At 43.8% G+C, this 16,292-nt stretch overlaps 1 protein-coding gene across 2 annotated transcripts in view; it reads left to right on the forward strand.

Annotated features, from left to right (window-relative positions):
• Window positions 1–16,292, forward strand: part of SUCLG1 (succinate-CoA ligase GDP/ADP-forming subunit alpha) — a 104,641-nt gene that overhangs the window by 17,573 nt on the left and 70,776 nt on the right. For both annotated transcript variants that reach the window (XR_013608372.1, XM_078678689.1), the window contains exon 2: window positions 6,556–6,659. Coding sequence is in view for 1 of the 2 variants with exons in the window: in XM_078678689.1 (XP_078534815.1) it covers window positions 6,556–6,659 (104 nt within the window). In the remaining variant the exon portion in view is untranslated. The remainder of the gene's footprint in view (window positions 1–6,555; window positions 6,660–16,292) is intronic.

Below are 16,292 nucleotides of genomic sequence, written 5' to 3' on the forward strand. Positions count from 1 at the left end.
ATGTGCAGTCACAAAGTCACAAGATGTAGTGGGACAGTAATTTAGGCCTCTACTCAAAATTTGAATTCTATCATTATCCAAGATTCTTGAGGACAAATTAATGAGTGTCAATTTACAAGTTTCACAATCATTTGTTCTGTAAATTAAGGTGGTAGCCTCATTAATATAACTCTTAATCAAAATGTCTTTTAGGACTGTTGCTGTCTGCTTTGTCTTGTTTGAACTCCTATTTTTGTGCTTTTCCCCCTTCTTATCTGGTTCTACTGTCCTTCTCACTTCTTTTCTTCTCCTGTTCCCTATTCTGTGCCTCTGTACTTACTTTGTCTAAAAAGGTTGATGAATTTTAAGTCATAACACCATAGACCTAGTACCTTCACCCTGATCACACGCTGGCGACGATATGGAGGTACTACTCAGCGATACACTTGAATCTTTCACTTTTGCTACCTCCTCCCTTACCTTTCTGAAGCTAATATTATCGTACTTTCCCCCGAAAGAAAAAAATCATAGTTTCTAATTTCTTTCAAGTTCTTGTCCTTTAAAAATACTTGGTAATTTGCAATTTAGTTCTTTGAGATCTCCTCTTGAAGATTCATCTTGTCCATTTCCATCTCAGCTATCTCCTCTTTAAGATTTTTAACCATTTTTTCTGAGTTAATAATTAAGATCTGTTGGAAATGGCCCTTTTTTGCAGGGTTATCACTAAACCTTTTGCTTTTTCCTCCTATTTATTCCTGACCTGTGTGTGTTGGTTTTAGGACTCTAGGCACATTAACCACTGCTAATCAGTGCTAAAGTGCATATGCTCTCTGTGTAAACTGTGTTCTGGATTGGTATTTCCATGTTGGTTTATTTGATTTATGTGTCAGTCCCTAGTAAAGTGCACTGCGAGTGCCAGGGCCTATAAATCACATGCTGTGGTGGGCTGCAGCACTGGATTGTGCCACCCATGCAAACAGCCCGTAAAGTGTAACTCTGGCCTGCCATTGCAGAGCCTGTGCGCAGCCTGGGGCTGCCATGTCGACTTGGCAAGCGCACACACTTGCAAGTCCTTAAACCTTCCCTTTGCTACATGTGAGTCGCCCCTCTGGTAGGCCCAAGGTTCCCCCATGGGCAGGGTGGATTGTATGCGTAAAGTAGAACATGCCCTGGTCTGTGTGGCATGTCCTGATAGTGAATTACAGCCTACTTCGTTTTTCACTATTGCAAGGCTAACTGTTCTCCAAAGGCCAGAATGGGCAGTTTGATCATTATATCCTATGATCCTAACTGACTCAGAGAACATGGTAGAAATTCGAGTTTAATATGCCTGAACTCAGAATGATAAAATGCATCTTTTAGTGAAGTAGGTTTTAACATTCTGTGTTTGAAAATACTACTTTTAGTATTTTCTGACCTAACCATCCAGCCTGCCTCTGATAGCTTTTGTATTGTCTGTCTGGTGTTTGAGTGACAGGGGCTGGGGAGACTCAAGGAGACAGGGTGAGTCAGCAGGGCAGGATAGGCACATCTACACTTAGCTGGGTGGGAGGAGTTGCACCTGGGTCGGGCGGGGCTCGCCTTCCACAATGCTGGCTCCACCTCTTGTGGTGCGTCTGATGACCCTGGCCCACACTGACAAAGGAAGAAAGGGCACACTGGCAGAATGCACCCAGAACTGGTTTGAACTAGGTACAGGACCCTCTGCCTTCAGAGGACAAAGGATTTGCTGGTATAAATATTGGGGTCCAGACCCCAGAGATTTAGATTACTTCTGAACTAAGGAATCTGCCAGGAAGAAGGACCGGGAAAGCTGGAGGAGGAGAACTGCCCCTATGCTGCGTGTTGAGGGGTTGGCTTGCAGTGGTTGCTTCTGTCTTGGGTAGGGAAAGGACTGGACTGTGCTTTTATCATCCTGCTGTTGAAGATTTCTTCAAGGGCTTGAAGTAGAGATTGCCTCCTGTTGGAAGTCTCAGGGATAGAAAAGACTTCAGAGAACTCGCTTGAATCAAGGAACCTGCCGAGAAGAAGAGTGGGAAGAGCTGCCAGGAGTAGTACTGCCCCTTTGCTGTGTTGTGTGTTTGTTGGGTTGGCCTGTAGCTGCTGCTGCATTGGGCAGTGAAAGGACTGGACTTTCTCTACTTGTGCTGAGTATCTCCACTGGCTTGAGGTAGAGCTTGCCCCCTGTTCAAGAAGTCTCAGGAACAGCAAAGACTTCAATTCTGATGCAGTCTACGGTGCCGCTGCCGACACCGTGTCCTGAAGGCACCGCAGAGAGCCCTGCCGCAACGCCGCACCGCGACCCTGGTCTCACCGCCGATGCCTGCTGACGCTGCCACCGAGCCACTGCTCGCACCGCAACCTGTGGGCACCACACTCCGCACCGCCTCGCTTCACGACTACACCATCGTATCCCCGACGCCACCGCTCCACGCCAGACTCGACGCCGCTGCTTGCACCGTGTTTGAGGGCACCGCTCGTAAAGTTACACAATGCACCGCCCTCATCTCGCACTGCTGCCTTGGTCTACCAACGCCAGTGCCATCCACTCCAGTTGTCAGCGGAAGACAGCGCATCAGCGACGCCGCTGCTGCACCGTGACCTGCCAGCACCGTGACGAGCACCGCCTTCATCTCACACCGCGACCCCAGTCTCACAGACGACGCTATTTGACTCCGCCTTGAGCCGCTGCTCGCATCGCGTCTTAAGGGCACCGTATTTATTTTTTATTTATTTATTTAAAATTTATAATGCGCAACAGCTACCCGCAGTGGGTTTCCCGGTGCAAGGGACAGACTGAAGAAGAGAACTGACATCAATCACCGCTATAAAAGGTAATGTTTTTTTTTTTTTTTTAAAGTGGGGTTTTCAGTTTTTTTCCGAAAACTGAGCATGTTGGTCTCAGTCTTCATGGCAATGGGCAGTGCATTCCATAGTTTGGGGCCAAGATGGGAGAAGGATCTTCCACCCATCTTCACTAGCTTAAATCTAGGGATGACATAGTCGCAGTTAGCCGAGGATCTCAAAGTACGACAGGGCTTGTAGGGTTGAACCAAGTTTTGAAGGTAAGGTGGAGCAGAGCCCTGCTTAACTTTGAACATGTAGCACAAAGCCTTAAATTGGATTCGACTCGAGATCTTGAGCCAGTGCAGATCTCGAAGAGCCTGCGCAGCTGAAGACCTCCTCGGGATATTACAGAGGAGGCGGGCTGATGAATTTTGAATGACCTGTAGTTTCCTTACAGTTGCAGTATCTGCACCAAGATAAAGAACATTTCCGTAGTCCAGGCGAGATGTTACTAAAGCCTGGACTACTGTTCTTCTCGTGGCAAGGGGCAGCATCCAAAGAATTTTTTGGAGCCATCTTAAGATGGTAAAACAGATGGCCGCCACCTTAGAGGCTTGTTGTCTCATAGACAGTTTGTCATCAATAAGGAAACCCAGGTTCCGTACTACCTGGACTGGAAGAGGAGTAGGACCCATGGTGCTGGGCCAATGTTGAGGGCCCCAAAGATCCTTCTGCTTCCCCAAGATGATGATCTCGGTTTTGTCACCGTTAAGTTTGAGGAGATGCCTCTGCATCCACTCAGCCATAAGTGACAAACCAGTTTTTAGACCCGACACATTGCCATCTTCTACACTGGAGAGGGAAAAGACGATCTGCGTATCATCGGCGTATGAAAAAATAGTCAGCCCGGCTTCCTCTGCGATGGTAGCGAGAGGTTTGATGTAAATGTTGAAGAGCAACGGGCTGAGAATAGACCCCTGAGGGACACCATACGCCGAAGAGCAGATCGTAGATGCAGCTTTCTGAGAAAAGACTTGGAATGTACGCTCACTTAAATAGGAGGCAAACCAAGCAAGTGCAGGGCCAGCTATTCCAAGGGAGCGGAGAGAATTTAATAAGATGGAGTGGGACACCGCACTGCTGCACTTTGCACCGCAGCACCCGACGCCTGCCGACGCCAGCGCTCCTGATTCTATCAGAGAGGAGATCGACCTGCAACAGGTGTGACAAGGAGAGGTCATCGACGACCTGCATCTCTTAAAGGTACTGTTGGCGGGTCCTCAGAACACTGCTGCTGACCAGTGACGCCACGGTCAGCCAGAACTGTTTGGATTTGTTTGTTCACGACGCCCTGATAGCCCAGACCGAGCTATCGACATCAAGGAACTGTGTTTTCAACGTATCTTGGCAATTTAAAGACATGTTGCAATTCAACTATTTTTAAAGTACTGTACTGTGGATTTTTATCGTATTTGGTCTTGTTTAAGTATATAAAAATATTGGATATTTTTCTAAACTAGTGTGGTGTCCGTTTGTAGTGCTTACACTGTATTACTGTTGGTTATGTGCAAATGCTTTACACGCTGCCTCTGAGATAAGCCTGATTGCTCGTGCCAAGCTACCAAGGAAGTGAGCAGGGGTTATTTTAGGAGTGTAACTCCCTTATCCTGACTAGCGTGGTGGTTTCTGCCTGGCTTTCGCGCAAACCTTAGCCAACCAGTAATCCCACCATATTATAGGAGGTTGCATGGAGTCTGTCTTCCTACTCTTCATGAAGATTCCTGCCTAGGCCTTTAATGTTAGGGGAAATCTTTTTTTCGAATATTTTTATTGATACATTTTCGAAGAATACAAAACTTTGCAGTGTGGAAGAAGAGCATCATAAAGAAAAATAAGAATTCTTAAACCCCTTGTAATTCTTTTGTTTTTCAATGTACTTCAAGGTAGCCCCATTTCACCATTTAGAAGATTCCTGTTGTTTAAGCCATTCAAGTTTCAAAAACATGTCCTCCATTCCCACAGCCTTCCTAATTCCTGTGTCTTTCTGTACTATCCAGTTCACGTTTCTTCTCTACTGTCCTCAGAATCCATTTGGAATCAAACCAGTGATTGTGCTGTCAGCGGCCTAAATTGTACGAAACATTCTTTAGGCTCCCATCTTCATTTGGAGTACGAGTTTAAACCTTTATAACCCAAAGTAAATTTATGTCATGTGCAGTTTACCAGCCGCCCACGCAATTAGACGCCATAGCATTGAATCTAAGTGTCCTCTTACAGTATCAGCGCTGAAAATCCGAGGTACTGGATTGATAATTTATTCAATGAAATACAGGTGGCGGACCGCAATCCGAGTCTTTGGCATTTTTCGTACCCTCAAGGTAAATGTAGGATAATCATGCCATACTAAAAAAACTGGAATGTGCCTATCACTTAGTTTAAAAGTCTTTCCCTTTACCCTTGCAGAACTCACCAAACCTTTGTCCTGAAGAGAACCCGAGAAGTCCCTTTTACCAGAGTAAAGGTTTCTTTTGCCAGAGTAAAATGGCAGTTTAAAACTGCAGTACAGGCTGCAGTCGAAGGCCTGTGACATGTTTCAACTGTTATTCAGATCATATGAATCAAATTTATAATGAGAAATGGACAAAGGAGCAAAGGATTTGCTCTCTCTCTCGTGTGTGTTTCTTGTTGACTTTGGCATTGACATTGTGGATTATACCAAGACCTCTGTTCTTTGATCTGTTGATATAGCAGTGGATAGAATCAATGGTTGTGGTAAGTGCCCAAGACAGTATTGACTCTTAACTCCTCTCTGGCTGTCCCTTTGAGATGCACCATTGGGAAAGGAGCCTTTTGAAGCCGCTAATGCAGCAGAAAGTGCATGGCCGCAAGATTCAAAGCTACATGGCACATTACCTTTCAGATTTACTTTGTTACATTAACTGTCAAAGAACACTGAAGTTACTGGTGTCAATCTTGAAACTGTAATGTCTCCTGTGTATCTTAACCCATTTGCTACACCACAAGCCAGTTAATACCACAAAGGATGTTGCCGCTGCCCTTAAGTAGCTGGATCGTCCTTTTCCAGTCCCTGATTCTGGCATGCGGAACTTGACATTTTTGCTTGCAATCCCTTTTATTGAGGATACCAAGTCCACACTTCTCTTTTGACATAAAACGTAGTGGCATTCACACATTAACAGCTAATTCAAAGCAAACAATATTATCTCTTGAGACCTCCAGTCTGTTGGTGGTGAGAAACCCTTCTTCTGGAACTACCTGACATGGACAAAACAGAAACTTTATTAGAGTACTTTGAGATAGGGAATTCTCGTCCTCTTTCCTATCTAAAACTCAAAGATCTTTGTTTTTAACACATTCTTCATCTATGACATCCCACATCAGATTTGTAACGGATTGTTTCCCCATTCTGTTTCTACTGTAACTATATGCTTTTTGTTATGTTTTTATTTTTTTCTGAATATAGTCTTATTGTGAATCTTTGTAACCTGTTTATGTGGTAGTGTGTATTACCCATCACTTGTAAAGAGGCCCAATACCCTTGTGGTCTTGTGTGCTCTAAATTTAAAACTTATAATAATTTGGGAATGTGTGGGTTCACTTCTACTGCCCTTACAGCTGAAGTCTTCTGTCATGAAGATTGACAATTCAAGTGCTATTACATTGTAGACTTTTATGTCCAGAATTTGGAGGGTAGAGATGAGCCTTTCTGTATAAGATATTTGCTGTTTTGATCAGAATAGTCATTAAATTCTTTATTTTAATTTATAGTACAACATAATGCCGTCCGACACTGTTCCTATAATGCCTCTCGGAAACATCTCTACATCGATAAGGACACCAAGGTCATTTGTCAAGGTTTTACTGGCAAACAGGTATGCCCTGTCTTTACATTCCGTAGACCTTTAAATCCAGTTTTACCCGTTCATCTGCCTATTCTCTGTACATTTAAACTTTTTTTCTTCCAATTTTGTAAGTTCTGCTTCCAGTTTACTTGAAAATTATATTGTCTGTGTATTCTCTGATTTACTTAGCATATGTTGCTACCTGTATGAATAAATGTGTTCAATATTTGTATAGCTCAATCCTATCGAAAAGGCAGCCGATCACTGTACAGGTTCAAAGGCAAGGATACAATCACTAGGTGATTATAGAGGTTGCTTTTTTGGGGACTGTTGCTACATCGTGATGTAGTGTTTATCATGAGTCCTCTTCAACCATTTCATCAATTGGAACAGAGTTGAGACTGGCCTGATTCTCAAGGGATTGTTGCCTTGAGTTTTAAAAAAAGATGACTTACCCTTTTTGTCTCAAGTCTTTAAGAGTGGGCTGTGGGTGTGCTGAGAGCCACCAGAAATGGCGAACTTGCAAGTCGGAGAGGCCGGGCTGCAGGTTTTGTTCATAATTCTTCTAGCCCTTGATTAGACTTGATGCGGTGTGGATGATGCCCTTTGGATGGTGGGGAAGGAGGAAGGTGGGAAAAGCCAGTGTGAATCTGATAGGCCATGAAACAGGGTGTTTCCAACATCAAGATAATGGCTTAATCATTTGATTTTTAGGAGGAACTATGAGAGCTGGTGCAATACTATTTTCTTAGCCATGTGTTCCATGAGAGTGAAATGTCTGCCAGGGTGAGTTCAAATTATTTGGCATTAGGTGAAAGCATTTGAAGCCATCCACGTTCATGTCAGTAAACTGTGTTTGTTACTATGTCCTGATTGGTGTCCTTTGCCACATAATAGGAAATCAGCTCTGCATGAGGTGTAGACAGTGTTTAAGGCATTGGATGTCTGAAGTGGAGGAGACTTCCAAGTGAAGTTGAATATCATTAACATATGGGTGAACCTTGATGTGGTTATGGGGGAGTTGTGCTCAGTGTAGAGATTGAAGGTAACAGAGGACAGTATGAACTCCTCAGCTGATTGGGATCTTGTGGAGGTGCCCATAAAAACAAACTAGTGTTGGAAAGGTAGGAGTAATATTGAAGTACGCTGCCAATGAATCCCATTCGAGACTTTACTATTTGTAGGAGTGTGGGATGTTTGCTGGTGTTGAAGGCAGGCAAGAGGTCCAGCAATAACAGGTGATGGAGGTTATCCTCACCTGTGGACATGAGGGCATCATCTACAGTGTCACTATCATGCTAGCACACTCAGTTGGCACTTGGTTCATTATTTAATGAAAATAACATTTTTGAAAAACTAGAGCTACTTAATCACCCAGCCGCAGTTCTGTCCAGTAATATATGTCCAGAACTGTGTGACCTCTTCTTATTAGGAAACTTTTTTTCAGTGCTAATGTCGGAAAATGTTAATGAAAGGCAATAAAATGGAATAGAATGTCATTTCCTGTAATATGTATTAAAAAAACACATATTTAATTGATATGGTCTTCTGTGAGCAAAGATCTTTTCCAGATCCCTAGAATTATCGCCCAATTTCACGTCTGCCCCTTCCAGCAAAAGTGATGGATACAGTACTCAATCTTCAGCTATCAGATTTTATCAATGCACATATTCAACCTGATGCTGACCAATGTGGGTTCCGAAAAGAGCATAGTACCGAAACCGTCCTTATTATGGGAGCCGAGAATAGAAGATCCATCACTGACCGAGGTGACAGTGCTGCTCTTGTTTTATTAGATCTGTCTGCGGCCTTCGATACTGTTAACCATAAGATCTTTATCAAACGCCTGCATGATCTAGGCATCAGAGATACTGCTCTATCTCTCTTAGCCTCGTTTCTATCTGAGAGGGAACATCGATTCACCATAAATGGCTACCTATCTCAACCTTTTACTCTTCCATGTGGTGTCCCCCAGGTTGCATCTCTCAGCCCCACTCTTTCCAATCTTTACATCTTAATCAAACTTTTTAGGAATTTTGGTTTCACTCTGGTGTCATACACAGATGACGCCCAACTCATTGAATCAGTATCTAACAATCTTGTCCTGACAGCTGAAAAATGTCGAAACTGCATTGCAAACATCAGTTCATGGATGAGTGAAAAAGTGCTTTAGTCTCAACTTGGGCAAAACTGAGGTCCTGCAGTTCAGGGAAAACATAATCTTCAGGTCTCTGGACTGGGGGCCACCGAATCTTAGCCCACTTCCAACACCAGTAGAAAAAGTTAGGAACCTTGGAGTAATCTTTGATAAGAGACTCACGTTTGAACACCAAGTTAATCAAATTGCATATGCGCCGTTTTTCCTTTTAAAGATCATTAGGGAAAATCATGCCTTTAATTCCATCTTACCTTCAAAAACTGGTGGTTACAGCACTCCTCTTATCTAAACTAGACTATTGTAATGGACTGGACGTTAAGCTACAACAGATATTGTTGAGGAAACTTCAAACCCTACACAACGCAGCAGCTCACCTGATCTTTAACATTCCTAAGCATCAGTCCGCCTCCTTGGCCTTATGGGAACTTCACTGGCTACCTATTCAGAAAAGAATCACCTTTAAGACTCTTTGCATTGCCTATCGGGCCCTGTACAACTCTGGTCCTCAATTCTTTGCACAAAAGTTCATCTGGTACAGACTTCTAGAACACTTCATTCTTCTGATAACCGACTCTTTGTAGTACCTACATTTAGGAAAGCATGGTGGGAAGGTACCAGTTTTGTGATGAGTACCACAAAGATATGGACCTCCCTCCCTCTTAATCTCAAAGCATCGCCTAGCCACCTTCAGTGCAGGAAATCCCTGAAAACCTGGCTGTTCAATCATTAAGCTTGGGACTGTGGTCCGCTATTCGTCCCCACTCTTTTTCCCCAAGGCAGCGCAAGACACCCTCTGGTATTTGAGCGCTTTACAAACCATATTAACGTAACATAACATTAACAGGGTCTGAATAGTCGTGGCCTGAAACTTATGGACCAGTACTATATCCAGGCACCAAAGCCAAAAATCTAGGAGTTATCTTTGACACTACCCTCACTTTCTAGTCTTGTGCTAAGAAGACAGTAGGCACCTGTTTTTTCATAATCTGAATCTTGAAAAAGACCTTTCCTTTCACTCCTGTCAAGCTTAGGGTTGCGGTGGTTATCGCCTTGATTACCACTTGGTTGGGCTACAACTCGCTGTATTTAAAAATGAATAAATCTACCCTTAACAGACTTCAGATTGTTAAAAATGTGACTGCGCACTGGGAAACAGCGTTACTGCGACCCGGTTGTTACCACGCGTGGCATTACAGCGCAAGACAATTCAACGACTTGCGCTAGGTGACGTGCAACACCAGGAAATGTGTTGTATTTTAATTCCAATAACTTCTCTGCTGTTGCGCTAACTGGAGTAGGGATAGTAATTTATACTATTCCTAAGTCCAGCGCGCCACGCGGCTAACAACTCAGTCGTTGTAACGATCGCGTTGTTACCTACCGTGTAGTAAAAGCACGCATTTGGTCTGTTCACATTGGCTGCTGATTAGGAAGCGTGTGATGTTTAAAGCTTTGGTGAGGGGTTCACACTGCTCTACACTTGCAGGGCATATTTGCAGTGGTATATTTCAAACAAACAGTTGAGATATTCCTATCTTAGGAAGGTGAATACTCCCAGATTCTGGAAAGCCATATGTGAGGACAAGCCTTTTGGGTAGCTGCAGCCAAGCTATAGAATGCACTACCTTCAAACAATGCTAGTATTACTTCCCATACAGTTTTCCCTTAGAAATTAAAACCCTGGCTTTTCTCCCTTCTGTGGTGGCTGGTGGATTTTTCCTGCATGCTCTTGCTTCTTTAATTTCTGCTACTGCTTTGACACCCTCAGGTATTACGTTATCTACAAATAACCTACGTGATCTACAAATAACCAAATACAAACAATAAAAATAAAAATATTTTTTTGCCTAACAGCTGCTCTGCTCATACTGCTATGTCAGAGGATTTCTGTTTCAAATTAAAATAAATGAAAAAAGAGTTTGGCAGCGGGATACTGCTAAGACTGCAGATACCAGTCTTTTACGTTCCAAATCAGAACAGTGTTTAATGACACAATTGCAAAAGGTTTTGATCTAGCCTTCCTTTTAAGTGGACTCCTTTCCTAAACGTACTTTGATTTAATTAAATTGTGAAGTACAAATTCATTTTTATTTCTATGCAGTAAGTAAGACAACTGTCATACTGGCCTGTTCAATGGAAAGGGCAAGTTTGCAGAGGAAGAAAGTGTGAATAAGGATGTTCAGAGGACGTGATGAAAAGTTAAGACTGTAAAAATGTGTTCCTCAGGAATGACCAAAATGACGATTCATAATCAATGGTCAAATGAATGTTTTTCGGTTATTCAAGAAAGAATTGTGAGCAGTCACCTGGCTCGGAGTTTAATATGTAGATAAGTGACATTAGCAGCTCCATGCTTCAAATTGGTGCTGCCTGATCTCAAGCTGACTTAAGTTGACTATATATATTTTAATTTATGTGAGTTAATAAAAAGTATGGATGGGCTGCCTGGTCGATATGAAATGTATCAGTACAAGGGACTAACTTATTGCTAATAATTGTGAAGTCTATTGTTGAACGAACTTTACCACTCAAGTGTGTTATTGCCACTGTTGAGTCTCCCTTTGTGTTACCATTCAAAATTGTCAGTCCGAGGCCTTCTAATTCGTTTGTTATTATTCGTGCTCCCCTCTTCACTAGCCTCTTTCCTTCATTCCGATTTTTGGTTATGAGATTACATTTGAAGTCTCCTGAGATGAACATAGGGCATTGATCAGGAGATCTTTGCATTGCTTTTATCAAGGTCATTAAAGTAGAGTATTTTTCTTTCTGGGTCTTTCTCTCTGGGTGAATGTAAACATTAATCAGTAGCAGTTGCCACTTTAATTTATTAAGCGGGACTTACCACTAATTTTGATCACTTGTACCCAATTAACCCCAGCGTCCAGTTCTTCAGTTGACCAATCATACTTTTGGGCGGCATATATCGATAATCCGACTCGCAGTGCCCGAAGGTTGAAAATCTTTCTGCGAGAATGTGTTGTTCTTTAAATGCTGGAATTGAAGCTAGAGCCATATTCCAAGATTCCTGAAGCAGGATTATGTCTTGTTGTTGGATAAGGCTAGAGTTTCAAGGTCCTGGTCCATATCTTTAAATCCGTGGACATTCCATGAGCAGATCGTAATACTATCCAGCTTTTTTTCCTCCGAGTTCTGGTCCTGTGTCTCTTCTTCCATTATTGGTTTTAACTCTTCGTTAGGTATGCTTTTTACCGAACGCCTTTGGCACCCAAGACCAATCCAACCTATCCAATGTTCGGCTTCCCACATTTAGTGGGCTTGCTGATATATTGGCCACATTTCCGATTGATGGCATGACATGCGTGGTGGATCGAGCACCACGTACGCATGTATTCTGGCTTTTTCCTATTCGTCTTCCTTTTTTGAGTTTCTTGGACTGTTTAGGACTGTTTCCCCAGGCTCCGAATCGTGATCTTGTTGAATATATCTTGTCCACTTGTTGCTTTGAAGACAAAGTTGTCAAGGATTCTTCAATGTCTGGAGTTGATCTTTTTTTTTTTAAATCCCACAGCTATTAAGTCTTGTGAGGCTATTCCATATAGTTCTGGTATTTCTTTAAACAGCTTTAACAAGTTCCCTCGGTTCAGAATGTCTTGCCTTCCTTTGGTAGGATATTCGGGCACGAATATCAATTTTAATTCGAACGCATCTGACTGGTTTTGGAAACTACCGGGAGATTGTAAGATTTCGTCTTTACCAGCTGCAGGATTTTTGATTGGTGATAAGTCTTGAACAACGTGGGATTCTTGCTCCACTAGTTCTACATTCACCTCCTCCTTTTTCTTCTCTACTTTTCCAGGGTTTTTTGTTATGCTTCTCCCTGTTGACTGAGGTTCTGATTCCATGAGAGGAAGCCTGCATCTTTGGCCCTTTCCAATTATTGTGACCTTTATCGGGTTATGCTGGATTTGAGCTTTGATATGTTTTCTCCAGCCACCTCTTGCCTATTAAATCTTCCCGTCTTCCTTGTTCTCTTATTTTTTTGCTCTCCTCATTCTGATATGAAGATTTATCTCCTGTATCTGTGCTTGGACATATGTTACTCCAAGAAGCATTTTTATCTACGACTTGAGGAGTTGCTACTTGCCCTGCACCTTTAATAGATTGAGCTCTTTCAGGTACCCGTGTTTCCTGTCTATGCTTCTGGTCTATTTCTTTTGTTGGTGGGCGTCCTGCATCTGTATGGATATCTTGATTAGTCTTATTTTTTTATAGGATGGGTATGGTGGGGACGGTGAAGAATGAACTTTCTTGCGTTGGCTTGGGTACTGGAGTATGTTTTGATGGATCTGTGTCTATTAAGCTGCCCCACATGTGGACACATTCAGTGATTTACTTTTTACCCTTTTGATTGTAAATATTGAAAGGTTTTTCTCGAAACCTATACTTTGTTGTTTTTAATATTTAAGCCTGGCCTTCCTTGCACGTTTTCTTTGCATTTTTGTTGGTTTTACAGGAGGCGAGGTCTTGAGGGTGTTCTGTGTTGGTTCCATTTGATCTGTTATGTCCGGTTGCTCATCAAATTCCACTTGCTCTAATTCACTATTGCTTTGCCGCTTGACTTTGTTATTGATTTTTTTGCCTTTTGATATTACCTTCATATCAGTCCTATGTGGAGTTTCCATGTTCTGCTTGTTGTTACAGGTTACTTTTACGGCCCCTAGAATGTCCATTAAGATATCTGGGAGACTTGCCAATTTCTCAGTTATACTCCCACAGCCGCAATTAGGCAGTTGTTTGTCTTTATTTGTTTGTGTCTCTGGGTTGTCCATGTGTGTTAGAAGGGACGTAATTAAGTCCATCTTGGCGTTTATGCCTGAAATGTGGCCGCCGATTAGATTTATATTTGTACTTCGATGTTATCGGATTGGTAATTCAGTACCCTTATTGCTTGGTCTAGTGTGCCTAGCAAGGTATGACTCCATTGTGTGTTTGGGTGTTCTTCACAGCACTTCCCCGAAATCCATGGCTCTTGGTCTATCATATTGATGGATGAAATTGTGATTGGGGCTGACAGGTTTAATTGGTTTACTTTTGTTGAAAAACGTCTGCTATCCTCTGGTACAATCCGTTGTTGGTCATTACTGGGCGACTGGTTTCGTGGGGTGGATACCACCATTCCCAGCCTGCTCTGTTGTGCTCCCATGCGAGTTTCTGATAACAAGACATTCCCTTGGAGTTCTTTTTTCTGTGTTATAATTTTCATGATTTCTAAAAGGTTGGAGTTATTGGATAAGGAGAATGAGTTTGACCAGGGTTCTTCCACAAGGGCTACCCGCTCTGGTGATTCATTTAACTTCAACATTTCCTCCGTAGATTCCTCCATAGGTTCCTTTACGTTTGTTTTCCTCAGTTACTATGCTTCTGATTGCTACGCTTATGGTTGATTTGTTTAGCTTTAATTTTTTCTCTGTGGATTCCTCTACGCTTCCCTTGATTGTTGCGCTTCTAATTGTTTCCCTTACGTTTGTTATGGACTTAAACTGGTGCACCTGTGCAGTTACGGTTACCAGCTTGCTCGCTGGTAGGTCTATTGTTGATTTCTGTGGGGCTTGCTTCCCTATTGGTGCGTCCTTAATGTTTGCCAGAACTTGTACAGAGGGAGCATTTGTTCTATCTGGGAAAATAGGGCTTGGCAGCTTGATGGCCTCAACTGTTGGTGCGTAAATCGCCGCCATTGGGTCCTTTAAAAAGAAGAATTTATGAATCCCGGTTTTCCTTCTCGGGCTCAGCGTTGTTGTATCCGGAGTCGACGCTGAGACCAACCTCTCTGTCTTGAATCCTTTCGTTTTTGGCTTACTGGTGAGCCCTTCTTCAAAAGATTTTTTTGATTTGATTTTTTTTTTTTTTTTTTTGCCTGTCGCCGCTTGGCAAATTTTCCCTGATCTCATTTCCTTCTTTGCTCCTTTTCACTCTGTATGCTTCACTTATACTTTTATAATTGGGTTTGAGGTGGTGCTTTATCCCCTGGTGACCTCTTAGCCTCTGAGCCTCGATGGGGCCGGGGACAGAGCGACAGTGTGACGGCGCAGTGTTAAAAAGCGGGGACTACATGCCCGGAGTGGCTGCAGATCACTACACGGGTGGTACTCTGAAGCTGGTCACCACTGGCTCCAACGCTACCACCTCTACTCCAGGACAGCCATACTGGGCCGCTTGCCACCCGCAGCTCACCTCAGTCTTGTCCTCCTCTTTGTGGTCTCTGTTCTCTCTGTGGTCTCCGCCATCTCTGCTACCACTGCTGCCCCCTGATCCCCTGAGAGGCACAGCAGGAAATGGGTGTGGGAGTGGAACTTGTAGCCTCTTGATGCTCCTCACGCGGTTTCCCCGCTCTCAAATTCCCACGCTGCAGCTTCCTTGTGGTAGCCTTAAGTGGCCTTATGGTAGCTCCCACTGTCCTCCCTGTAGTCCCCTCGCAGTCCTCCTCCCATTCCTGGGGCTGGGACTGTGTTTTCTCGGGACTCGCGGGATCAGCGGCTCCCGCCACCCGGCTTTCCGTGCAGGCAGGCAGACAGGCAGGCAGAAAAGAAAAGCAGGAAGGCAGACGCCGCTGCAGGCAGGCAGGCAAGCAGGAAGGCAGACAGCTGTCAGGCGGCGTCTCCACTCCTACTCCGCTTCCGCCCCGCTCCTGCTAACTCTGCGGCGGCTAACCCTGCGGCGACTCGACGGCTTGGAGCGGCTCGCGGCTCTCACTAGGCGGCTCGCGGGCACCAGCGGGTTCTCGTTGTTCTTGTTGTTCCCCGAGACCCCCAGGCTCACGCCGCACCGGTTACCGCTACTGCTCTACTCTGACTCAGCTCATGCACAATGATGCAAGACCCGGACTGGGCTCAAAAAAAGTCTTAGACTGGTTTATTGCAAGAGTTAAAAAGTGTGGTAGTGTGCAGTGTATGTGTTGTGCGTTAGTGTTACTATGATAGAGGGAAGAGGAGGATGTTGGTTGGGCAAATGATGGAAGGCTGATTACATGTTTGTTAGTGATAAACGGTGGTCTGTTAGGAGTAATTAGAGCAGGTAGCATGTGTCTGGATGGGATGTAGTAATGTATGGTGTTGAATGGCGTTGTGTTAGTGATGAGTGGATTGGTTAGTGGTATAGGATAGAGTTGTGTACTGTTTGTAGCTGATGGTGGGTATGTGTGGTAGTTGGGATAGAAGGGTGTATAGATGAGGTTTGGTTGGTTTTATAGTGTATGCTGGTACATTGGTTTGTGCATAGGGTTGTGTGTAGTGTACATTTGGTGTGAGTGTGTTACTATGTTTGTGGATGGTGTGGGTGGGTATTACTGATTGGGAACATGGGCAGCATTTCAGGCCCTGGTCGCGACCGTCACGAACAGGCTCAAACGGGCAACTACCCTGGTCCTCTCCGCCCTTAACCTCGACGCCCGGGCTGAGACACCCTAAGGCTTGGCCCTTTATGGCCCTAGTAATCAGGTGACCCCTTCAACCAATGGGAACCCTAGCCCTAACACTATCTCATAACAA

The sequence above is a fragment of the Lissotriton helveticus genome, chromosome 2_2, assembly GCF_964261635.1.
Source record: "Lissotriton helveticus chromosome 2_2, aLisHel1.1, whole genome shotgun sequence".
In the NCBI taxonomy this organism is placed as follows: Eukaryota; Metazoa; Chordata; class Amphibia; order Caudata; family Salamandridae; genus Lissotriton; species Lissotriton helveticus.